General features: G+C 35.6%; 2 protein-coding genes across 4 annotated transcripts in view; one reads left to right on the top strand and one right to left on the bottom strand.

The window, feature by feature from the left end:
* The window catches only part of shtn1 (shootin 1), a 29,136-nt gene extending 19,237 nt beyond the window's left edge, over nucleotides 1-9,899 (top strand). The window contains exons 12-17 of the mRNA XM_079852915.1: nucleotides 74-159; nucleotides 1,328-1,434; nucleotides 2,270-2,320; nucleotides 2,496-2,622; nucleotides 2,711-2,857; nucleotides 9,754-9,899. Coding sequence (XP_079709041.1) covers nucleotides 74-159; nucleotides 1,328-1,434; nucleotides 2,270-2,320; nucleotides 2,496-2,622; nucleotides 2,711-2,844 — 505 coding nt within the window. The 3' untranslated portion in view covers nucleotides 2,845-2,857; nucleotides 9,754-9,899. The remainder of the gene's footprint in view (nucleotides 1-73; nucleotides 160-1,327; nucleotides 1,435-2,269; nucleotides 2,321-2,495; nucleotides 2,623-2,710; nucleotides 2,858-9,753) is intronic.
* Nucleotides 9,900-10,025: 126 nt separating this feature from the next.
* On the bottom strand, nucleotides 10,026-17,799 carry eno4 (enolase 4). 3 transcript variants are annotated; one of them, XM_079853567.1, is made up of 13 exons: nucleotides 17,432-17,799; nucleotides 17,079-17,207; nucleotides 15,445-15,629; nucleotides 15,184-15,332; nucleotides 14,215-14,384; nucleotides 13,665-13,793; nucleotides 12,803-12,874; nucleotides 11,682-11,840; nucleotides 11,411-11,536; nucleotides 11,103-11,295; nucleotides 10,910-10,962; nucleotides 10,384-10,501; nucleotides 10,026-10,269 (listed from the first exon to the last, which is right to left on the bottom strand). In XM_079853567.1, the coding sequence occupies exons 1-13, from the start codon at nucleotides 17,603-17,605 to the stop codon at nucleotides 10,178-10,180; spliced, it is 1,749 nt and encodes a 582-aa protein (XP_079709693.1). In that variant the 5' UTR covers nucleotides 17,606-17,799; the 3' UTR covers nucleotides 10,026-10,177. The 3 variants fall into 3 exon arrangements, with proteins under 3 accessions (XP_079709693.1, XP_079709695.1, XP_079709694.1); XM_079853569.1 differs by having other exon boundaries at nucleotides 10,910-10,956; XM_079853568.1 differs by having other exon boundaries at nucleotides 13,665-13,787.
* Between the last annotated feature and the right edge of the window lie 8,549 nt (nucleotides 17,800-26,348).

Here is a 26,348-nt window from a genome sequence, read left to right as displayed (position 1 = left end):
TTCTTTTTCTTCACTTTTTTCATTGTTTAATAGCCAGTAGCTAATTCTTTCTTTTGTCTCTTGTCTATTTCAGCTCATTACTGTCTATACTTCGTAAGAAAAAAAATGTGAGCACTGAAATTGCATTAGTGGATAAAGACTCCTCTGAGAAAATCCCAGGTAAAGAGCAAAGCTCTGACACATTTCCATTCTATAAATATACTCAGGTTAAAAGTTCTGCTGTTTGAAGGATGCGCGTAATAATTCCTAAATGCAAAGATTACATATATTGATCAGTTAAAAGCAACGTAATCGTAAAAGTGTGTTCGCCATCAAGCCGCGTGAAAGATCTCAGGTGTTTATGTTGACCCTTTTGGTCAGTGTTAATTAAGATGCTGCAGTGTATTCAATCAGACGGAATGTAATTAATATATACTATTTTGCATTAAGTAAGTTCTGTTCCTCATCACAGCAGTGGGAAATAATAAAAGACTTGGGTCAAGTTCAAGTTTGTCCTGAGCCATTTCTTTCAGCCTTGTACTAAAAAAAATGGAAGGGAAGAAGAATGAGGACATGCAGCTTTTTGCTGAAGGGCAAATGCATTTGTATAGAGTTTGGATAAGTCATTACCCATTTATGCTAACAAAAATCTTACAATTCTTCAATTATTGGCACAATGTTCAGGTTTATAGAACTTCACTGGTGAACTTTAGCCTTTCCTTATCAGTAGTGCTTGATTTACTTTTTACTGGGTTTGAGTATTTATGAGGAATGGTGAATTTTTTGAATGGATTGACTAAAATTCTTTTAGATCATAGAAGTATAAGTGCTGGCCAAAGGTTAGATACTTCAGTTGAATCTTTCAGTTAATGTAAATTTTTATGATCTCATATGAATAGAAGGTTTTTATTAGACTATACTGAGCTCTGAAATGCACTGGCAATTTAGTATCTTTGGAAAAGAGAGTTTTTTTTTTAAAGATTTTTATCATGTCAGAAAAACATCAGACTGGTAAGCAGATAATATTCACATTTTTGTTCCAGTTAATGACAGAATGATTAAAAGTGTTTCCAAGGCCACTAAACAAAGACAAACATCATAGATCAACTTTCTTTTGATTTGTTTTTTATTATTTGTGCTTGCAAGCTCAAATAGAAACCCTTGCAATTCTGTTTAGTTATGTTGGTATGTCTGATATTATTCAGTGCCTAAATTGACTGCTGATGAAAAGCAGCAGACGTGCGTTTATCTACATAAATGCTGTTTATCATAAGTGCATCTGCATATTCTATAACTGAAGTAACATTCAGGAAATGAGTGTGTGTTGATCTGTGTTTTAATCTGACAGAGAAGGACATCAAGCAGCAAGCTGTGGATGAGATGATGCAGCGAATCAAAAACGGAGTTCAACTCCGACGTGTTTCCCAAACAACCAACAAAGCCAGACTTGGACCGGTACACGTTTCATAAAAACTCATACAAAACACTCACAGCCTGAAAACAACTTGACATACAAACTCTCACTTAAACTGCTTTTAACTTTCTGTTCTATACAGTTAATCATTGTAATTAAATTAAATTACTTATATGATTGCCAATCAATTGACTCCCAATTAAAGGGATAGTTAACCCAAAAATGAAAATTCTGTCATCATTTACACACCCTCATGTGTGCAGCAGAACAAAGAAATGTATACAGGTTCAACTTGAGGGTGAGTAAATTATGCCAGAATTTTCATTTTTGGGTGAACTATCCCTTTAATTGTTTGGGGTCCATTAGATTTAAAAATAAATTATATATATATATATATATATATATATATATATATATATATATATATATATATATATATATATATATATATATATATATATATATATATATATATATATATTATTTAGCAGGATGCATTAAATTGATCAAAAGTGACAGTAAAGAACACTTGTTACAAAATATTTCCACAAAAATATTTATATTGATAACTATAAATGTTTCTCAAGCAGCAATTCAGCACATTAGAATGATTTGTGAAGGATCATGAGACACTAAAGAGTGGAGTGATGATGCTGAAAATTCAGCTTTGCATCACAGTAATAAATTGTAATAATATTTCACAATATTGTTTTTACTGTATTTTTGCTTAAATAATGCAGCCTTGGTGAGTAGGCCATATAAGAGGGGCGTTATAAAATTATCATTTTAAAAATAATAACTCCCACTTACATTGTATTTCATTTCATGACATGCTACTTTGTTACATGCTAATTGTTCTGATGGGTTTCCCTGCAGAAAGAACGGACACCGTCAAATTCTGCCATACAGGAACTTCAGGGAATCCTGGTCAGGATTGCTTTATTTATTTTTAATTATAATCGAATATTATATTATTATATTCACTTAAAAATGAATATATTTTTATATGAAAGTATATGTTTTTAATAAAAAAACGAATAATGTAACACACATTGGAATAAAAAGCTAGCTGTTAACATGGTAATGGAATCTTTCTGTTAAGACCTCCGCCAAGCGCCCTGGCCCCTCCTCCTCTCATGGGACACGCCCTCCATCACCATCACCGAAGTCTGAGCTAGAGAAAGCCCTGCACAGACGGAGGGAAGCATTGAAGACTGCAAAGAATAACTGTCAGTCAAACACACACACATTTCACTACATTTTCTCTGTCCCTTGAGCCAGATCATCCATTTAACTTTTCAACCTCTTCCCCTCCAGCGAATCCCAGTAGTGTTCTGGATCTGACCCAGATTGAGCAAACCCAGGCAGAACCAGGGCAGGACACAAGGGAACAGGACACACCGCTACACACACCAACCACAATATGCACTGACCTTCTCAAGCCCTCATAGGAGCTCATAGGTTGTGAGTATCTGCTCTTTTATGCAGAGCCATAATACATCACCAACAAAATATGTCTTCCTGCAGCAGCGCAGTTCATCCAAACTAACCAAACACATGTGACTACAAAATCTAAATGTCTTGAGTTACATACTATTTTTAAAATGTAATACTTGCAGAAGTTCAGCTGTAATGTGACTTGACAGCAGTAAGCAAATGTGCGTGCTTTTTTTTGGATGGGTCAAACTATTTAATCCCAATTGTTCAGCTAATTTTTCTTTTTTGTTTGGTTTAAAGAGTTTTTATATTCAATTTCCATATCTTCAAAATCTATAAAATAATGTATTTTATAAACTGTATGATTCAGCATATTAACATTTTACCATATTAACACTAACATTCAAATGTTTGGGGTCAGTAAGTTGTTTTTTGTTTTGTTTTTTTGATCATTGATCAATAATTGATCAAAAGTGACAGTAAAGACTTTTGTTTTGTAAAAATAAATGTTGTTCTTTTATCAAAGTATCAGTTTCCATTAAAAAATATTAAGCAGTGCAACTGTTTTTAACATTGATAAAAAATAAAATAAGCATTATTAGAATGATTTCTGTGAAGGATCATGTGACACTGAAGACTGGAGTAATAATGCTGAAAATTCAGCTTTGACATCACAGGAATAAATTATATTTTAAAATATATTAAATTGCAAATCGAAATTATATTTTAGATATATAAAATGTGTGTATATATGTATTTTTGGTAAGCATAAGAGACTTATTACAAAAGCATTTAAAAAATCCTACCAACCCCAAACTTTTGAACAGTATTAAGTATACAAGAGGTTGCTTGAATGAAAAAAAAATCACAAGAGATCTCAGATATTATTATTATAGTAATCTCAACAATGTTAATTAGCAGATTTGAGCAGAGTTTGAGACAAAGTCAGTGATTCCAGGATAACTCAAATATTCTTCAGACCTAAATATCTAAACTGCATCCACTGTCATTTTTTAGCTTATCTTATACTGCATGTCAACAACTCTTGTCAGAAGAGACAAAGTTGATACTTAAATGAAAGACTACCGATAAATCTATCCTCCTGAGCTATGAAAGAGCAAACCCTGCGCAATAACTTGATTGCAAGAAACATATTAGTGAAGCTGTATTAGCTTGAGAACATTGCACGAATATTTTAGTGGTATAATGTTTAGTGGATTTATTTTCTTGGCTGTGATGAACTTTTTAATAGTAGTGAAACGAAATCCCCTCGGTCCCACAGTCTTGTACTTTGGCTGGACCGTCCTCACTGAACAAAGTTATTGACACATGCTTTGTCTGTGTGAGAAGCATTTCTAGAGGGGCGTTGGTGACTAGCCTTGAACATGTGCCAACCTAGTGTGTTTTCAAATGGCTTTGGCTAGACTAGTATTAACCTTGCAGTGTCCCGCTCTGTAATTACAGCCACTGGTGTGAACTTATCCCCCTTTAAATATCTTTTTACTGTTTCATGAACCTGGATATTTTTTCCTCATTCAGCATTGGTCTTTCTCTCACAGAAATTGGTGTTTTCACCAACAAAAGAGAAGAGAAACAATTTCGGCTCATCAATCACACACGACTATTATTCCTGAGACAATTTTTTTAAATAACAGACAGTGAATTGATGCTATTTATACATCTATTGACTGAGCTATAATGAAATGTGTTATTCTTTTTCAAATTGTTTACATGCCAACATGACAATAAAGCACTATTGAATAGAATATATAAAGCAGTTTAGTTTAAATGGGTGGCTGAAGCTTTCTGAAAGCATGTGTATAGCCACGGGCCTGAGGAGGTTTCATTTATGGCAGCCCAGAAGAGACATTGTGAGAGGCGGCTGATCTTTGTGACACTCTAAATACTTCATTTAAGGAGGTCAGACTTTCGTATGGTGGTGTTTTATAGAAAAATACTTTGGTTTAGATAGAAATGAACCAGTTTTCTGGAGCCAAACACAACTTAGACTGTTCTTTTAAATTATCAATGGAAGGAGCAATTTTTGAAAGGTTCATAATATTTCTTTTCAGTGTGAAGTTCATAATGTTCATGCCGTCAAATTTTGATTTCTAAGTGATTGCACATTTCTAGTCCCCCCTCCCCACATCAATAGGGCTGAAGTGCAATTTAAAAACACACACACACAAAAAAATAATAAAAGCCCTTCAAAACTTAAGATGTCTAAATAATTACATGTGTTCAAAAGTTTGGGGTCAGTTCATATTTTAATGTTTTTGAAAAGTCTTTAATGCTCACCAAGGCTGCATTTATTTGAGCAGAAATACAGTAAAAACTCTAATATTGTGATCCTTCAGAAGTCATTGTAATATGCTGATTTGGTGCTGATCAAAGTTGAAAACAATTGTGCTGCTTAACATTTTTGTGGACACCATGATCATGATTCTTTGATAAATAAGAAGTTCAAAAGAACAGCATTTATTTGAAATTAAAATCTTTTGTAACATTTTAAATGTCTCAAAGGATAACTGTCGCCAAAATGCAACCTTGGGTCTTTTTGGTAATCTACCCGAGGCAAACTTTCGTTTAAAAGCATAATTAGAATGGAAACGCCACTTTTAAGTTTGACTCTATTTTCATTTTCGGTCAAATTGCCTTTGGAATGGGAGTGCTTGGGGCACTACTATGATAGCATCAAAAATATTTTATTTGAATGCAACGCAACAGGGAGGAGAGTAAAGATGGAAAGCTCTTAAAGCTTATTTCCATATAAATTCACAGATAATTTGTTGTTTTGTCGTTAGTGAAAATCAATATTGACCTTGTATTTGAAAAAGGATCCTCATATAAGAAGCAATACTAAAATTCAGAGTCAGTTCATTCACATTCGGAGATCGACTATTTTTGACTGTCAAAATGCCGGCGGACACAGCTACAGAGTTGTTCAAAATCTTTCTTTTTAGTAAACTCTGTGTACACAAACAATGTTCTCAATGCTCGAGTTCATGTGTAGAGCCCCAGGTGATACTTCAAGCACAGTTTCATTAGGGTGGTCCTTATCAAGTCCAATTTTTTTTTGTTGCAAAATGTTAGTGTCTTAACCTTTTAAACTGTTCCTTTTAACTTCAAAATTAGAAATATGCAAAAATGTTGACTAAAAAAATGATATTTAGAGGTAGCTCAATCATGTGGAAGATTGCCTATGTTAAGCTGTGCGGCGTTATTGTGATATGCAAGTAATATTAAAAGTTGCTGCAAATGAACTACATTTTATTGAAATCAGAGCAACACTGACATGACAACAATGACAACAATCTCAAAAAAGCAAGTTTTCAACAATCCCTCATTTCTGATGCTCAGCAGCCAGTGTTGACTTTTTGCAGTCTGGATAGATCCGTCGGTGATCTTCCACCACATGAAGGAGAAACTACAATTGTTCTTCAGAGTGTGTGAGATAGCCACTGTATTCTTGAATCAGAGCCACTCCTCTCTCGGCGTGATCATTGACTACTTTCATTGCATGGTTGCCTGTGCCTCCTGATAATCTGCTTGATTTGGCCAAAGTTCCGGGTCAATTTCAAGGAACGTAATGTAATTTTTTAAACCAAAAAATGTGCTCTAAACCCAAACAATAACCAAGGTGATCATCAATAGAAATATGTATTGATTCCACCAGGAAAGGTAAATCTGCTAAACTGGGTCATGGATGGATTAATTTGGATTTAGTTTCTACAATAAGTAAACTGAGATATGTATCTAAAATACATATTTAGGAATATATGGTGCATTAGATGCTTTTATGGAGATTTTTTTGTAATTTTACTAGCCAGGTACAATACCAAATCATCAAAATCTCAGAAAGTTTAAAGCTATTGAGCTACCAGTAATTATTATGTTACTGCCATAAAAATTGGCATGCTGTATTTTCTTATATAAAGGAACAATTTGAAGGGTTAAGAGCATGACAATTGGATACTTTAAAAATAAGGACCACCCTAAGTTTCATGTTGTGTCGAACCTCCTTAGTGTTTTAAAAAATAACGATTTTTGATGCTATCATAGAAGTGCCCCTAGCACTCCCATTCAAAAGGCAGTTTGACCGAAAACGAGAATACAATCAAACTTAAAGGTGGCGTTTCCATTCTAATTATGCTTTTAAACGAATGTTTGCCTCGGGTAGATTAACAAAGAGACCCTAGGTTGCATTTTGGCGACAGTTATCCTTTAACTTATTGCAGCCTCTCCTGAATAAAAGTATTAATTTCTTTTAAAAAAAAAATCTTACTGATGGTAGTGTATGTGTTAAAATAATCCAAGCAAATAAATAAAACCATTTAAAGAGAATAAGGTCTTTTTGATAGTCTACAAGGCTGGAAATTCATTCAGGATGGGTTTGAATCACCTGCTGTTGACTTGATTAAGTGTTTGCTTGGTTCATTCATTGGCATTTTCGGTCATAAACATCTTTCCGCTGTGAATTTGATCCTTGAAATGTTGTATCTTTCCCCATCCAGTCCGCAGAGAAGCGTTTTATTCTGTCCTAAACGCACACTAGATCAGATTTATACAATAGTGTGACGTTTTTCATGCTTCGTTACACAACAGGATTTCATTTCCTCCGGTGAGCTGCAGCTGCTGTGATGTTGTTGTTGTGCAGTGAAACAGGAGATGTGTGTGTCTGTGCTAAGGCTCAGTGACGCTTTCACACACTTAGGCACAATTTCCAGTGCGGCTTAGAGCTCTTCATGGGGTTAAATCTTCCCGGACACAAGATGAAACTTTATTCCCTACTCACTCTCTTTCTCCCCTTTTACTCTGTTCCTCACCTGACCCTGGTCTGCAACAGATAATAACACACACTGTACACTCCCATTTCAAGTCTGTGTTTGACAAACGTTTTTTTGCCATTGTGAATAGAAGAGCTTTGTGGAATTTCTTTCAGATTTAGCTTCAAGTCTAAGGAAAGCCATGAGGTTGTTTGTAATGCCACTTGTGAATTTGGTAAACAACAATGTTAAATGTTGGTTAAACTACTGTTGTTCATGAAAACCAATTATATTTTGACCGTTTTGCAGTAGAGTAGCTGTGTATATAGCATGGATAGAGCCGATATCAGGGATATGTTTAGGGTTAAAAGTCTATTTTCCATTGGTTACACCTTTATTAATGAGGCGTTTGTTGCCTTCATATCTAACAATACATGTTCATGTTCAATCAAATTAAAATAGCATCTTATGATCGGCTGAAATAACAAATTCTAGTGCATTTAAAAATATATATATATATTTGGGGGACATTTTAAGTAGAAATTTGGTCCAGTGACACTGTATTAATATGCAGTTAGTCACATTTAAATACTAAATACTATATAAAACATGTAATTTGGTAACAATGATAATGTTTTTTGGTTTTTATATTTAAAATATTAAAAATATATATAAATATTTTCCTCATATGTTAATTGTTTAATCATTGTTTAATATCATGTAGGATATAATATTACTATACTAATTGCATAATAATCCTAATTGTATAATACTACTCTATATGCCACTACTGTGTGTGAATATACATAAATATATACACAACCTTCAAACTAGACGCGGAAGAGATGAGATCACTGGGATGACAAATATTCTGGAAAGCATCTGGATCCTTTTATAGAGAGAAGTTTGAAGTTGAAGTTTCCAGTTCGTCATTTGTTGAAGATGCAAGTTGTAAACGAGTAAATATCTTATTCAATTGTAGTCTCTCCATCTTCTTCTGGCCTACATGTTTCTCTTAATCGATGTACTTTAAACATTCTGTCAATCTCAACAAGCTTATAATCATGAAACGCCACGCCTGCCGTTTCTGTCCGTCTTACTGTACGTTTCCTTTTTTTATCGTGTTCTGTAACGCTTGTCTTGCGCTCGTTTCAAAACCCTAGTCAAGCAACACAAAACAACCTCAATTTAGAGCTCAGCTTGTGTGTGTGTGTATTGTGAAAAACACTTAATTTCATCTGTTTTGTTAGTCATTTTGTTTATTTTCCAAACAGAATGATTGCCTGGTGGGGAGCCAGAGTAAGTCTCCAGAAACCCCCTCCACTCCTGCCGTGTGGAAATCGCTTTTTTCTTCTTCACAGATGTCAACCATTGTACACTTGCTGTCAAAATGCTGTCTGTTCTGCATCATGTAACTTTGGTGCACTTTCTCTGAGATGCGTTTCTCTACTTAAAAGGTGCAATGTTAGTCATTTAGGATTTATATAAATCAATTAAGAGGTAGACAAGACAACGGACATGTTGTGAGTTGGTTGGGAGCTGAACGCATCACATTCTTGGAGAGTTTTCTGTAGTTTCGCAGCGCAGCTGTGGGTTTGTGTTTTCTCTCACTTGTTAACACAAAACAGTCCATTCACACTCTTTCACACAAACACATAAACACACACTAACACTTGTATGAAGCGGACACTGCTGCCCTTTTGAACAGGCTGGATAATTGGCCCCATTCAGTCACTGTGTGTGTCAGTATCTGTTGTCTGTATATAGTGAGAAGAGGATGTGGAGAAGGAAGTGATGGGTTGTTTTATGCCTCTTCATAATTGAAGAACAGCTTTGATTTCTCAAAAAACCTGAGAACAAATGGGGGAAGGACTTCATTGTCTGGGTTTTTGTTTTTTTAGCATTTAGCATAAAAGTAGCATTTTAGAATTTAAATGAATTATACTAAAAGTATTTATATATTTAAATTATGTAATTAAAGGCAGAATTTCTGTATTTAAATATAATGTGTAATATTTCACAGGGCAAATATATTTTTAGTATTAAAAATATATTAGTTTTTATTAGTTAGTTTAAATAGGTCCCAGTATATAACAAATTCATTTTGGATTCATTTTATTCATTCATTGGATTCAAGTATTTTTTTTTATCTTGCAGGTAAATCTGAAGCACATGGAATGGAAAATACCTCAGGAAGGAAAATATTGACAAACAATATTTTGTGGGCAAAATTTGACGTCGATCACAATAATTATATGGTTTATGTGGAAATGTTTACTGAGACAAATATTAAAATATATTTTAAAAGAAATTGGGTGGGCTTTATTTAAAAAAAAAAAAAAATGGTTTATTTAATGTTTTTTTCTTTTTTCAAAAATGTATACACCATCTATTAGCACAAAAATATCACACAGGAATATGTTTGCTAGATGAGGTGGGTCAGTTTACAATCTTGCGCCTAAAAAGATATTTTGACGTGAATTATAATTGATCTGAATTTTGATGTCATGCAGTCAGTCAGGTCGGACAAACCCTACTGTGATAATGTTAGGCAGACAGGAGATGAAGTAACATCAAGACATCATTTAGTAGAGATGGTCACAGATTCACAGCCGCTTCCAGAGTTAAATGCTTCGGAAAGATCTGACAGAAGCTGTTTTTTTTCTCTAGCACCTGCAAGACACAAAGGTACTATACATTGAAACACACTAGTTTTCTGAATATAGATGCTACTAATGGCGGTTTCCATTATGTGAGTGTGAGAATGTGTGAAAGAGAGAATCGTACCCAGGTTCCCCTCCTGCTCCAGTTCCTCTTCTATCGCCATCAGACGATTGTATTTGTCCATTCGCTGTCCTCCTCTCAACCCGCCCAGTTTGAGAAAGGACACGCCTGACCCTACGGCCTTTAAACACATACATATGGTTAGGGCCCAAAACTAAAAACCTGGGACTCAAAATCTAATTAAACTTTGAAAAATGTCAAACAAATCAAATGAAGAAATATTTAAGACTCATCATTATTGGTCACTAATCAAATCAGCAAAAATCTTTTTAGTTTTTTGTGCAAATATGCTATGATAATAGTTTATAATACATTTTCGTTTCAAATGTATGATAAAAATGTAATTTCATGGACTTCATTAGTTGTTTGACATGTATATTCATAGGCACACATTCAGGAACTAAATGATTCTGATTTCACTATTATTATTATTATTATTATTTATTAAAAGACATGGTCAAAATACTACATGCATGTCACTGAGAAATAAATTCCCTAGCAAGAAATAAATCAAGTATGACCAACCCACCAAGTCAACAATTGATGTATCACCACAGCCTGCAGCCAGCATCGTCTCTGCATCTCAATCCACAGAGGGAAGACGTGTACTTATTACAGGCAATATATTTAGACTTGGACATTGTACTTTTACAAATTATTGTCAAAACAACTTTTTTGACAGTTGGCACTTAGTGTACGGTTTGCTTATGTTTGGAGCTTACCTTTCTGCTCTGCTATGCTTTGTATAAGGTCAGAGATGGTCATATCATTGTGGAGCCTATTAATGACCCCAGTGACCCCAGGTGGGAGGGGTTTGGCATCACTCCAGCGAGGACAGAGATTGAATGCAGCATCTGCAATCAGGCAGCAAGTTTGCCCAATCACTGAGGCCAGTCTCTCCCACTGATCTACATCCTAAACTCAGAGACACGCCGTCAGTTCAACCATTCCCCGGTCAACCAGATGACACTTGGTAAAGTCACTTTTATTGCTTTAAGGGGTTAAATACATGTTTTTTTTTTAAACTCACCTCTTTCCTGAAAGGATCAATGAGAGATTTGATAGCTGGATATTTATTAATCAGCCCCTCATACATGTCCACCAACTCATCTGGGGATTTGTGACAGCCTGACATTACCTCATACTTCCCACGTGACTAGAAGACAGCAAGAGAAACGTTTAAAATGGTTACTGTATGTTATTAAGACTTTCATTTTTAACGTGGTGTTGCATCTAATTTAGTACTTGTACAAGTGAATATGAGCCTAATAATTTCCCTTTTCTGTCCTCCAATCACTCACATAGTCCATGAGGCCGTGTGCTGCACAGTTAATGGCCAAGTGCAGGTCTGAACCCAGAGGCAATGCCAGGTTAGCACACGCCTCTGTGACCAGATCAAGAGCCTGTTCGGGATGTTCAAACCCCACCTGTAACGCTCCCTCATCGGATACACCTATAGGCTGAGGCAGTAAGAACAGGTGAGTGAGAGAGGAATATGATGTTGAAAAGAAATAAAAAGTCTCATAATGAAATATTGGCAGCATATGGCAAAACTTAAAATACAGTATACTAGTTTGGGGTCATTATCTTAACCTGCACAAAAGTTCTTAAAATGATTCATGTTATTCACAGAATTATTTGTTTACATGCTCTACAGTTAAAAAGTTTGGGGTCGGTGACCCCAATGAGTTCAGAAACTCATCAAATTTCTGAAGGATCATGTGACACTGAAAATTCAGCTTTGCCATCACAGGAATAAATTATATTTTAAAATATATTCAAATCAAAAACAGTTATTTTAAATCGTAATAATCTTTCACAATGTTACTGTGTTACCATATTTTTTGAATGTTTTTGAATGTAGTCTTTTATGCTCACATTAAAAAAATATGGTAACACAGTAACATTGTGAAAGATTATTACGATTTAAAATAACTGTTTTTGATTTGAATATATTTTAAAATATAATTTATTCCTGTGATGGCAAAGCTGAATTTTCAGTGTCACATGATCCTTCAGAAATTTGATGCTTATTCATTTCTTATTATTATCAATGCTGAAAACAATTGTGCTGCTTAACATTTTTGAGGAAACCACAATACTTCTTTCAGAATGTCATAATGTTATGAAGGTTTTCACCGAGGCTATTCACAGTGCACCAGTAATAGCCTCCCATCTAAACATAAATATATATTTATTGTGTGACATGCTGTTAAGTGGTTCAATCGCCATTCATAAGCCCTGCACATGATTTGGGCCTGTTTATTTCATTCAGATGGTGATGTGCAGATAATTATCCCATCAAAGCATCAAAAAAAATCCCCACGTAATGTGTGTGCTGCTTGATGCTTTTGTGTGAGCCGGAGCATAGAGCATTATGTTCCTTTTGTCATTGAGTCAAACCATATGAGAGCATCCTTACCCCTGCTTTATATGCCGATCCATTCAAAACTCTCCTCATTTCACACTGCAGCTCAAGACCCATGCCGATGACCTACAAGGCCAACACACACATACACTAAAGACAAACAGTAGGGATATTGGAAGTGAGAGCAGTCAGCACAGTATTGACACATCTGAGCCATAAAAACGCAAGGTTCTCTCAAAGTTATGAACACACGTTCTTCCAGTAACATTAATAGAATGTTCGTTCAAAGCTATCTGGTCTTTAATAATGTTAGCAAAGACACATTCATAATACATTGTTTGTGGAGCCTTTTTTTAGTTGGATGTCTGTGTAAAAAAATAGTAAATATTACTCCTTGTTTCAGTACATTCAAAAGTAACGTTCCCATAATGTTTTATGTTCCCTTAACTCTTTCCCCTCCAGCGTTTTTTTTTTTTTTAAGTTGCCAGCCAGATACATTTTTTGCATTTTCAAAAACTTTCATATCCCCAGAATATTTTGTTCTATGAATATCTGAACATGGAATATATCAAAACAAATAACAGAACCTCTGCTTTTAAACAACAACAACAAAAAACTTTTTATTGTAGCTTAATTTATTCTTTTACATCAACACTTGAAAAATTGTGTAAGAGTACGCATCATTTAAAAAAAGCAACATTTTGAACATTGCTTTTGTGTCAAAGACTACGTCCGGATCGGATTCACAAAGATGGTCAAATCGCTTGTATCACCTGTGTTTTGATCCGGAGATTCTGTACTCTTTCGGAAGATGCATAATAGCGCCCCTTACTATATAACAGTGAAAACATGGATTGCCGTCAGAGTGTTTGTTTGTTTTAATGTGAAAAGTTAGGATCTTTGAGCATATGCATACTTCTCTGACTCTTTGCGACAAGCTGGGCATAAGGATGACCTCCTCCAGAAGGTTGAGTTTACCCACAGAGTTCTTTCCACAGCTCAGGATTGTAATCATTGGCACAGGCAGGTGCATCTCATTCTGAGCCTAAAGCAGTTCACAGGAAGTGAAGCAAAAGGAGATTTACATTAGTATAGTATTCAGTACATTTCTGTATAATAATTCCATCAGAACACAAGTCTTCTCCCACAATGCAATTCTTCTCAAGTACACGGATATCCACTTGACGATTAAAACATGTATCATGTGTGTTTTGTATTTACACGCACTTTAAACGTTAATATTCTTATTCAGCGTGGATACATTAAATTGAGCAAAAGTGACAGGAAAGATTATACGTAATATTATTTATATTGTTATTCAAAAATGAATTCAAAAATGTTTCCACAAAAATATGAACAGCCACTACACTGGTTATAATTAAAAAATGTACTGTATTTTTGATTTTTTTAAGCATAAAAATGATCATAAAATCTTACCAACCCCAAATTTTTGAACGGTATTGTACCTGCAGGACTCTTAATGATGTGATATGTCGGTATAGGGGTGCTCCTAAAAGTCCGGCCGCGGTTTTAGCCACCACCAACGAAACAACAGCAACTGCCGTGGCCCCTGGCAGCCTCGGCTCTGGGGGTTCTGCAGGAGGGAGGAGCTTCTCCGTGCTGTTTCCTTTTTTACCTGGGAACAAAGACAGACACATCAAGAGAAAGTGCAGGGGACGGAGAGGTCAGATTAAAAGATGTGCACAGTTATCATACATCACCTGAATCTTAAAAGGGAGATGAAGCATCAAAGGTTTCAGTTACTGATGCCATCGTATCAGGCATATTTATGACATTTGATTCATTTATTCCTCTAGCAGAAATGTCCAATAATAGCAGGTTTACTGAGATTAAGTGAGAAGCATTCAACTGATCGTGTGATGTTGACATAGCGGTCAACGCGAGAGACGACCCACTCCTTTTAGAATAAAACCGCTCTTTCTAGGTCACTGATATGACTGAAGGCCATCATTTAAAACATTTTTTTTAAAAGTACTATTCATTTCTGAAGGCGTAAAATGTTTTCTACAGTAGGAAAGGTTTCTTTGGGCATATTTAAATTTCTCTAAAATAGTTTGGTTTAAATGAAAAGGTGAAATGGAGTCACCGTCACATAGATTGCTACTCAACTCGGTACAAGCTGCTAAAGTAACTAAAAGCAGCTCCCAGAAGGGTTTCTGTGAAAGAGAGAAGTGTGGAATCCTTTAGACTGCTTTTACAACAGCTGTGAGATTGGCTGGAATCTTGTTTAACCTCCTGTCTTTGTATCCCACAGACATGACTTGCTACACTAACATGGGTCGCTCTCCTCCTTTGGCTCCCTCGCTTAAGCTGTCTCTGATCTCTCTAATATTCTGAAATATTTATTGTGAGAACTCAAGTTTGCAACACAACTAAAAACCCTGTAGAAATGGCAAGACATTAAGCTCCTTTACCTTTATCACCACCTTTCTTGTCTTTGGCAGGAGCCAGTGTGGGAGTGGCCTGGGGCGGAGCCTCAGGCACTGTTTCATCACTCAACTCCTCCTCCTTCTCTCTGTTAAGATTGTCCTTGTGCTCCAGGTAACGTGCCATGAAGAAATCTCTGCAGAACATACACGCAACCTCAGTCTTGCATGTGCGTATTAACGCCTGGTTATCATAGCAACCTTCGTGTCAAAATTTGCGCGTGTATTTTCTATTGAATGTGTGATCACCTGAGTATTTTGTCTACGCTGTTTTGGTCCGTGGGGTTGAAGCCTTGCAGCATTGGACTGAGATGCTCTCTGATCCACTTCAGAGCTGTTGTGTTGGACAGATGTTGCTGGTCGATATTAGAAACCGCCTCTCCTGACTCTGCCATACCATCACAAGGGTCCCCCATCACCGCACTGCACACCATCTATGATTTACACAAAATGTGCCACTGTATTTGTCAAATCTGGTTATTCAATTTAAATCTAGGCCTATTTAATTAGTTTGATTATTCAGAAGTATTTAATTTAATATTTTATTTTGGCTTTATCTTAGTTACCAAAAAACATTTGAAATAGTGTTTTACTTGCACTGAGTCGTGGACTGTGTTTTTATATGGTTAGGAAAAAGTGCTCTTGTATAGATTGAAAAATGATTTCTAGAGAAATAATAAAAATAAAAACAATAATAATAATATAAAGATATAATAAAAAAGTTCATTACAGCACTTATTCGCGCACACAGCTTCAGCCTTAGAGATATTCTGCTGTTTCTTCTAAAAAATGAATTAATAAACAGGTTCATGATCAGGAAAACAAGCCATTTCAAGCCTGAAAAGATCAAGATCTGAATATAATAATCTGCACATGAACTGTTGATCTGATGTGTGCTGGTGTTTGTTACTTGATGTCAAGATCTTTGGATTTTGATGTCAAAATGTGTGGATTTAACAATATGCATTTCTTACAATACAAGTGCCTGATGTGATGAGGATGCTTCATTTATCCTGTTCTTTTAAACAGTGCTGTAGATGAGCGATTGCTTCAGTAGAAGCTGAAGATGAGTGTGTTTGGGTTTGGCTAATGCTGGTGCAAAGGTCAGAGTTCAGAAAGTTCCTTTGAAAAGTGTGACATCACGTTCCAATACTGCCAAAACACTGATTTGAACCTGGGCAGTGTTTGCAATCCTCTCTTTCAAACAGCTTTTCTCCCAACTTTTCTATCCTTCTTATGTGCTGTTCTCCTCCCCTCCTCCTTTCACCTCTCCTCTCCTCTCCTCTCCTCCCCCCAGCTCATGCCTACAGTCGGCTGTTCCCTGTCCCGCTGTATTACCGTCATAAGCTCTGAATGTGCCAAACCAAAACAGCAGCGCTCTCAACTGCAATATGGCCACCGTGCCAGAAGGCATAATGCTTACCTCGCAAGCACAAACAGAGCTTCAGAGAGAGATCAAAACAGACGGAGAATGAGAGACAGAGAGTGATCTGATGGTCGCACATAGTGGTTGGTTGCTGAGGCACGTGCATCACTGTACATACGCACAAGCTCTCCTACTCTAATTGTTCTGTGTTTGTCTGTGTGCATGAGTATGTGGACACGCTGTGACCTAAATTCATCATTGTGTCACTACAAATTTCTCCTGTGAACTGTACAGCACGGTGCAAAGGTTACATGGTGGACGACCAGTTTCTGGTTCCCCATAACCTTCAAAACAGAGACACTTTTAGATCTTTGTTGCCTACAAAATCAACATCTGACTGATGTTAATTTAATTATTTTAGGCCTGCTTACTGTAATACACCTAAACCCCATCCTTGTGACAAATTGGGAGCTGCTCTGAAATGCAGGAAAAACATGTGGATGATTTCAGAATCTACCTTTTCCTCATTTCTGATGATGCAGTGCACTTCGCTCTGAACTGCTGTCAATCCTCTTCCGTCGAACACCTGCCTTCCGGTGATTTTACTAATCACTGAAGTGCAGGACAGCCTGGAAAAATAGTTTGCCTGAAAGAGCAGTTATTGATTTCGCATCATTATGTTGGTGTGTAATGATGGGGATCTGACCTACATAAATACTGACTTCATTCTGGTAGAATAACATGTAAAATGGACTAGACGTAATGTCAAAAATGCCATCCGTAATTCTAAAACGGGTATCATTATAATTCTAAGATGAAACGTTTACAATTGTCATATCTCAAAAGCATATGTATGTTGTTTTGTCCCACCAGATAACCATAGATATCATCCGGCTTCTGCCAAAACATCTCGTTCAAGACGCTCTCTATCTTCTGCGGCACCCCGTTGGACCTGTAATATTCTGCGGCTTTGTTCTTCAAGTCGTAAAACTCCTGGTCCTCTTTTGATACTCTGCTGTGGCTCACGAATCCTTTATATGACATGGTTGTTTTGGTTTACGACAGAATGTCTGCGTTTGTTTACAGTCTTTCACTGTCATGTGCGCGTCTTCGCAGGGTTTGTTGATGATCTGTGGTTGCTCGGCAACCTCAGATGTAACACCGCGAGAATTGAGAAAGCGTTTCTCTTTCCAAACGCATTTAATTGGAACGAGTTCAATATCCATTTTGACGCTGTTGTGGCCTCCATAAATCTACAGGACCCTCTTGACGTAAAATGCTATGTTCATTGATGCACAGTGTTTTAGGCTTTAAATATGGTGCCTAGTAGGCCTAACTCTTAACAATATGATACATATTATTTTTGGTAATTTATTGTAATTTTATGCATTATCAAACTTAATTTAAGAAAAAAACAAACAAAAAAACTATGCACTCGCAAACGTTGAGATGAAGAACTGGCACCATCCTTCGTAGCCTTAACAATTAGGCCTAGGCTAAAATAGTTTTGTAGTGGCATATAGCCTATGTAGCCTATATTTTATTTATATATATATATATATATATATATATATATATTATTTCTATTCTATTTAAGAAAAATATGAGCCATAAACTTCACCATATCAAAATATTTGGCCGCATTAATTTGTGATTTGGTTCTCAGTGTCAGGCTATTGGTTAAGAGCCTTACGGAACCTGCGGATTTAACACTTATTGACGTTAATCTTACACTCGCGGGCGCGGCCCATGTGAATTGCAATAGCCTACAATAAGGATTATTCAGTGTTCAAGAGAACGTCCGTTTAGTTGAAAATATTATAATGTTATCAGAGATACCCTAGTTTACTGGTGTCGTGTCAGTATAGGGTCTCCAAGTTTATAAAGCATTTTAAATTTCACGTGAGTAAAATGTCTATAATAGATAATTTAACGCTTTGTTTCATCAGGCATTTCTGTTACGTTTTTGTAAAGCCTATATGTCTCTAAATAGTTTACTGTAATGGAAAAAAACTGAATTTGATTATTCTGCGTGTTCAAAATAATACAAAAACAACGAAAAAGGCGGTAAGGTAAAAAAATTAAAAACACCGCGAAAGTCATAACATAGTCAGATATTATTATTATTATTATTATTATTATAAATGATTCAAAGTGAGGATTTGTTGCTGCTGCTTAGCCCATCTGATAAGCTATATCAATGTAAGCGTAGACTAGGCTATACAAAATTATTGATTGTAGGCTATCTAATCTATTGAACTCCACATTCATTATTCTACCAAGTGCAAGAGTTGTTTTCATTTCATGTTAGGCTACATTTAGCATATGCCAATATATATTAATGTCAACAAAACAATGTTATAAAATATTTACATGTATGAAAAGACAGGCTATACTTAGCCTAAACCTCAGTTTCAGGACTTTTAATGCGTTTTGTTTTCAAATATTTAAAGGTTTAAAAATATATAAGCAAAATAATTTGCCATTAATGCTAGCTATAACATGCGAAGTTATTATCTTATATTATATGCGAATATATTATCTTATCACTGGTATATGTGAAGAAAAGGCTGCAATGTGAATACATTTGTTTTGGTTCCTTTTTAAAATTCACCAGGACGTTCATTGAACAAAGCATGTAATTCTAAGTCCAATATAAAGTATGAATTATTACAAATATATTATTTTAAAGTTTAAAGTATAATTTAATTTTATAGGCTTTTTCTGAATCTACATTTTAAATCTCGCATTTGCATGAATTTCTTCAAACATAACATTTATAGCTGTGAGTGCATAGCTCTTTAACGATATCCTATACAATTTTGCAAACAGTATAGTAATAAATTATGGGAATTATTAATAGCTAAACACGTATATTGAAATGTTTTGATTTAGGAGTTTAAAGAGAGGTTTATTAAATATTTATTTTGCCACCACATATATCAGATTTTTTTTTCTCCCTGTTGGCTGTTTTATATTAATTTATTCATTTTTTCTGTGTTCCTGTGCCGTATTAATAAAACATTTAGTCTGCAATGTTGTGAGTTATTACTTTATCCCCAAATCCAGGATGCGTCCATATGAAATAAGAGCAACGTCAACGGCACAGTTTTCTATCCAGACTTTTATCATATAGGCCTAGGCTATATATGTACGAGCTAAAGTGAGAATTAATTTATATTAGATTTGCATTACATTTTTCAGGTTAGGATATTTTCACCCAAGTTAGAATTCGTTGGCGAAAACTATGAGCTGCCTATACAAATCAACTTGCGTTGTTGTTAGTTCAGTAAGGTAAAGGTCGGTGCCTTGATTAACGAGGGAAAATGAGTTTATGGTTTTTATTTTTTTCACGACATGCATTAGGCTAGATATTCGTAGGGTTTGGTTATTAAAAGGGATTATAGGTGGAAATTAACGCCATCTTAACATAATAGCATTGTCAGAATGAATTGAGAGCATTATTAACATGGAACAATATGAAGTCTATATAAACAATCTCTTTTTCCAAATGAAATGCCTGTGTGGCACGCGCTTCTGCTCGAGACCGGGCTCAGGTTCACGCGGAGGTCAGGCGCTTCAGGACAGGAAGTCATCGAGAGGGCACCAGCGTCACTGACGTCACGGACTAGAGCGCGTTTCATTGGCTTTTCCTGCGCTTGGCTGGGTAGTGCAGATGGGGAGGACACAAATAATATCTGACACAACAAAATATGTTTGCCTAAGCATGAACCGAGCTTCCATCGTTTTTCCGCATGGAGCAAAAGCAGTGATTTTAGAGGAATCGGGTATCAATGTTGCATTTTTTTTTCTGCGCATCGCTACGCAGACTAGAGCATTGCAGGGTGAAACAGTAAACATTCACAGAGGAATTAGTTAGGATGCAGTCTAGTAGCTTAGTTAAGAAGGGAAAACACCTCTGTGTTTAGCCTAGGCCTATTATTCCACTCAAATTCATTAAGATAAAAAAAAAAAAAAACATAAATGTCTTTGAACATAAATGTTTTCAAATCTATTTCTTGACCTAAAAAAATGATTTAAGCAGATAGCATATTAATGTATCCACTGCGCGGTCACAGTGGAGTTCAAGTGAGCATGCCTGCATGTCTGTCGCCACCAGCCGGTCACGTCTGCGCACTCTCAAGTTCATATAGCCTACGCATGCACTCAAAAGCTATTACATATGTAGTTTCTTTCATATATTATCCCGCCTACGAGAACATGCGCATTTTGCTTTGAACACGCTTCACAAAATTCAGGTTAATTGCCATACAACTAGGCCTATAGATAAATATAATATTTATGAAATTTAGGTTGCAGTGATTGATTAGATGTAGCCTATAGGCTAAATCAAGCAATAGCCTATATAATCTATAATACAATTCTTAATTAACTAGGCTACAACAACAATAATGCAAAACGTTATGCTATAAATAAAATAAAATTCACTACTGTTAAATTAATTAATGTTTATTGACTTACATTTTGTTGATGATACATCCATAGGCACTCCATTTAGGACAACCCGAAAGGTGATACAGACAAACCAAGTCCATATCTCCAGCTCTATATTGCATAAGAGAATCGTAAAAAGCACAAATACAGAGGAATCGTAATTCCCTGCTAAACTGTGGCTAAAGCACCCTGTTTAAACAGCCCTGTGCCTGTTTTGGGGCGACCGCTGGGCCCTGTAAAGAAGTCCAGGCTTCTGGAAACATCCACATTGTCAAGACATGTGACTGCCAGTGGGTCAGACACTCCCAGATAGCCTACATTTGCATGTCTGTTTTGTTCCTCTTTGCAGAAGCTCTAAAACAATGTTGTCATTTTGTATTATTTGGTTTTCATAAGGTTCTAGAAAGTAATTTTAACGGTTTATGATTTTTTTATTCGTGTCAAGCACAGACGAACCATCTCGCACTCAACCACTTGTTGCTTTGTTATGCCAGTAATTGCGTTTTTGTCATGCCGTCATAATACATTGTGACCTCATATAAGGCATCCATCATGTGGATCATAACAAACACGGAATATAATGCGCATTACGCCACGGCCGGATCTTTCACCAAAACCTACATTTGCATTTAGGCGTTTTAATTGCTTAACTAATGTTAAACAGCTTTCCAAGGGTCCCCCATGGGTCACGGAGAAAAAGGGCAATTTCTTCCTAATTAGCGCGTCTTCTCCCATCCTTAAGTCTCCAGATGCATCACCAGATGCCCTGATTAATGCTTTCAGAACCGCGCACTTGTCCAGTCATGTCTTCAAACTTTGCCAGGTGTCATCTGAATGAACACCAATAGATTTGTTTTTCCGTTTGTGTTTCATCCTGAACTAATACGACCACAAGGACTCAATGATGAATTCCTTACCATTCACTAAAGATTTGTGGTGTTTTATAACTTAAGAATTGCGTTTTGTTTTGATTTGGTAATGCAGACCTCATGCAAAACTAACAACGTTTTGCTGCAAACTTTTTATTTTAATTTTACGTGCACGTGCAGTTACACGAGCATACACGCAGTTCTAAACGTCCAAACCCCTTTATTCGTCTGTAACTAAAAGTCATTATTCAAGCGTAGAAAGAGAGAAAGATTTACTTAATTTTTCGAGCTCAAACTAAAATTATTTTATTTTTAAAAATCTGGGAATTACTTAGCTTTTGCTACATTTGCTTCTAAATGAATATACTGAAAATATTCGGGGGCAAAACAATGCATGCAATAGACATACAATAGATTACACATTTTAAGAGTAGGCCAACTTCAATATGAATTAATATATAATCCTATAATAGCATACAATGAGAAATAACACCGAATTAACACTCTTCAGAAACACCACAAGGGCTTGTGTAAAATATATTTAATAACAGAACTTTTGAAAATGAAAAGTGTTTAAAGCTAGGTAAATATTGTGCATTAGAATGCAATTCCTAAACAATGATCAAAAATATATTAGCAGATAGCCTAAATACAACGGTTTCAACAAAATGAGGACAACATCTGCAAACAGACGGAAAAAAATGTTGTTTCGTATAAAACTGATTTCAATTTTTTTCTGAAATAATCTACTCTTAAGAGCCTTAATGAGTTCCTGCCACAATGAGCCGATCTCGTTTAAGTCACTCTCCTAGGCTCACTAAAGAGGGTTCACGGACAGGTCGCGCGCATTGCTCTGATACCTGGACCCAGAGAGAAAGAGAAAGAGAGAGAGAGATTTGTTGAATTATTCGCTTCTTTCTTTGCTTGCTGCCATCTGGCAAACACATAAGTAAGCTCAAACCCTTAACCTTCGCATGTAGGCTACCCGTATGAGTAGCCTATGTATTTTCTTCCTGGGAAAATAAGAGACAAGTGATATTTAACCCTGCTGTGCGCACAATGACAACTGAGGACAAAAAAAGCGTAGGCCTATAGTCACATACAGAATCTTTCAAAACATATCTAGGCTTTAGCTTGTGTGTTTTTATTAACTTAGAACATGGTGGTAGCTGAAAAGAAAGAGGACTAGGCTATTTAAACCCATTTAATTTGGCAAAGAAATCAAAAACTGCAGGCCTATCATAAATATTCGTTTAGGCTATATATATATATATATATATATATATATATATATATATATATATATATATATATATATATATATATATATATAGGCCTATATATATTAATAAAACGTCTTGACATCAAAGAAATCATGAACTGGCCTACAAATTCAACAATTTGTCGTCTGTCTTTTTTTTTCATTCTTTCTTACTTTCTTTAAATCAATGTATAAAAATATAGTTTGCAAATGTAACGTTTCTCATATGTAGGCTACCTTAAACTAACCTTAAACTGTCAATGGTTGAAATAAAGCATGTGGCGAAGTGCAGAGTTCCTATAGGAAATGAATAGCGTAGGCTAATGGTCAGTCAAATAGCATTATCACCGCACTTAAACATCGGCCTCAATCTGTTTATTAACTTATAGCCACGATCCGCGTTGTGTCTATTTTAACACTTACGACATGACATTAACATTTTAAGGTAGGCCTACCTTCTAGTCTAACGTAGCCTAAATTAATATGGAAATGAGCGTGCGATAATCAGTTAGCCTACGTATAGCCTACGCATATTGCACTGCGCGAGTCTTTATTTGGGACCAAAAGAGTTGTGTGTGTGTGTGTGTGTGTGTGTGTGTGTGTGTGTGTGTGTGTGTGTGTGGACATATGTTGTTTGTGGCTTAAACAGTTCAGCATGCTGCCGCGGGAATTAGTCGAAGAAAACTGTATCGCGTACGATATGGCCACAACCGGCTATAGCCTATACTATAGGCTAACACCAGCCAATCGATTGAGAGAATCAGTTGAGAGAGATGTGATGTTCAGGTGCCTATGATTTAATAGGCCCAGCATAATTGGCAATCCATTCAATAGGCTTTAATAAAACCCTTCACTGAAAGATGTCGCAATAACTTATTTCCTTATTTAGTTCTTGTGCATTTGTCATTGTCAATAAGAGTGAAAGTGCACTTATATCAGTTTGTTTATTTTGAAGCTACCTAAAATGTACAAAGTCTTGTATAGGCCTACCGGTTTTTGCATTCTGTATGAACACTTCCCCCTTGTGGACTTGAGGGCATGTTGTCCTAATGTCAAGGCTTTGAGTTGTTTTTGTTGTTGTTTATGTTTTTAAGAAATCTTTTAAGAAACGATTTATGCCTTAACACACAATTCTCACAAGCTACTTATTCTTATAGCATATTATTCCAAATTAACGTAAACAATAGCCTACCCTTTTCCTATATTATAAAAAAAACAAGTCTTGTGCAGACAACATCCTGTCACATTATAAATTTGAACTGTCAAAGATGGTTTGTGTGTTTTTAAACTATATTGAGGGCTATTTTTAGTTGTTTCTTTTATAATTATTTATTGTTTTCATTTTGTTGATTATTAGGCCTGTCTAATATTCCAAACAAGTCCGCATACATGTAAAACATCATGAGCCACATGAGTGATGTATATTATGTTACATTCTTTTTTTTTATTTTATTTTTTTTTTTTTGCTTTCTAATTCAAATGAACAATCTCACAAATAAATAACCTCACTGTGTGATTAGATTATCTAAACTGGGACTATGGCAAGTCACACAACTGCATAATTATGCTGAATCCAGAATAGATCTCAATGATATAATGACATAATTCTGCAGTGAGGCAAGGAAATAGTTTTCAGTCTTAAAGAGCGGTGGGATTTTGTATTGGTCATTACATTAATTGTAATGTGTGAATTGTAAATGCAGACACATTTTAAAAGAAACACCTATAGAACCTTGACTTTCCTTATCCTGGGCAATGGATGAAACATATAAATCTCTCCAAAATGATGGTTAATAACAAAAGAACAGTCTATGCAATAAATTATGGATACTGTAGGACTTCCAAACTGTTTTTGACAGTGCATTGAACTGGCTAAGCTGTCAAATAACCATTTAAAATACAAGGTTTGCAGCTTTTTTCATAAACCAATGTTCCTAAAGTGAAAGACACTGTTACGCTGTTGAGTTGTTTAAAAAAAAAAAAAAAAAAAAAAAAAAACAGCTTAGTCACAATTTACAGTAGTAGGCTACCACTGTAAAATAAAATGTTCATGATATCACAAAAAAAATTGTCAAATCAACTTAATTGTAATTTAAGTGGTTCAGATAACAATATTTTGAGTTTCTGTTGATTAAACCAATCTCCTTCATTGTATTAACAATTTTTTTATTTCAATGAACTTAAAATTTTAAGGCATGGTTACTTACTCTTTTTTTTAAAAGTTAAACCAACAATAATATATTACAGTGTGCAGTTCGAAATATGATGGTTTATTAAATGATCTATCCAATCAGTATGATTGGAGGCCTATATCTGACTCACCTTTGTTCCTAACAGTCTTTTCTGCATCCCTCCGCCACCCTGACTCCTCACTCCGCTATAGTTCCTACTCTGGGTTCGGGCCACATTGCGAGCTCGGAGCCCTTCCCTCGGACAGCACACCAAATACGCATATCTTTTACTGTATCTAATTAATTGTAAGTGTGAGCTTGTGAAGTCTAATTCAGTGACTTTTTTTATTCCAGCATTGGCAGTAATGGGGCAGCAATTAGTTTTTTCAGATTTTACATAATATTGATGTAATATCTCTTCATTTGTGTGAAGGAGTAAACATGAGCCTTGAAATGAAACAGCAAGAAATCTTCAATAAATAGAAAACCATCAAAAAATCTGATCTGATGCACATATAAATATGAACAAAGTATGTAACGTTTATGTTCAGGGAAGATTTAAACATTTCAAATTCTTTAGATTAGGTGTGTAATGCAATGCTTGTTTGGGGTTTGATTGGCAGGTTCAGGGTCTTGTGGGTCAAATTCATATTGACCACTAGATGGGGCATTGAGCCTTTTTATAACCGCAATGCCAGGGGAGGTGACCAGCGCTGGCCATTGGCTTCCTCTTCTAACTTCCATTTGATATCCCGAGGTCAGCTGAAGTTTAGTTTACTAATGCATTTTGAAAAATGTGATCATGTTGTATGTATAAATAAATATTTATAATATGTTGGCTAAAATTTAATGCTGAAATACACTTTTTTTCTGCCCGTGAGTGACTGAAAGTGACCTCTTCATTCTTGAGTGACTTAATTTTGTTGAAAGTGAAAGTGTCTGCTGAAGAGATGCATGTGTTAAGTGCTATTCTGATATCAGGAAAATCCCACTGCTTTCAGTGACAACAACTGTCAAGTAAACTCCACCCT

Source organism: Squalius cephalus (genome assembly GCF_949319135.1).
Source record: "Squalius cephalus genome assembly, chromosome: 20".
NCBI lineage: Eukaryota > Metazoa > Chordata > Actinopteri > Cypriniformes > Leuciscidae > Squalius > Squalius cephalus.
Note: the sequence above shows the minus strand (reverse complement) of the source record. Positions and strands in the feature narration are given on the sequence as shown.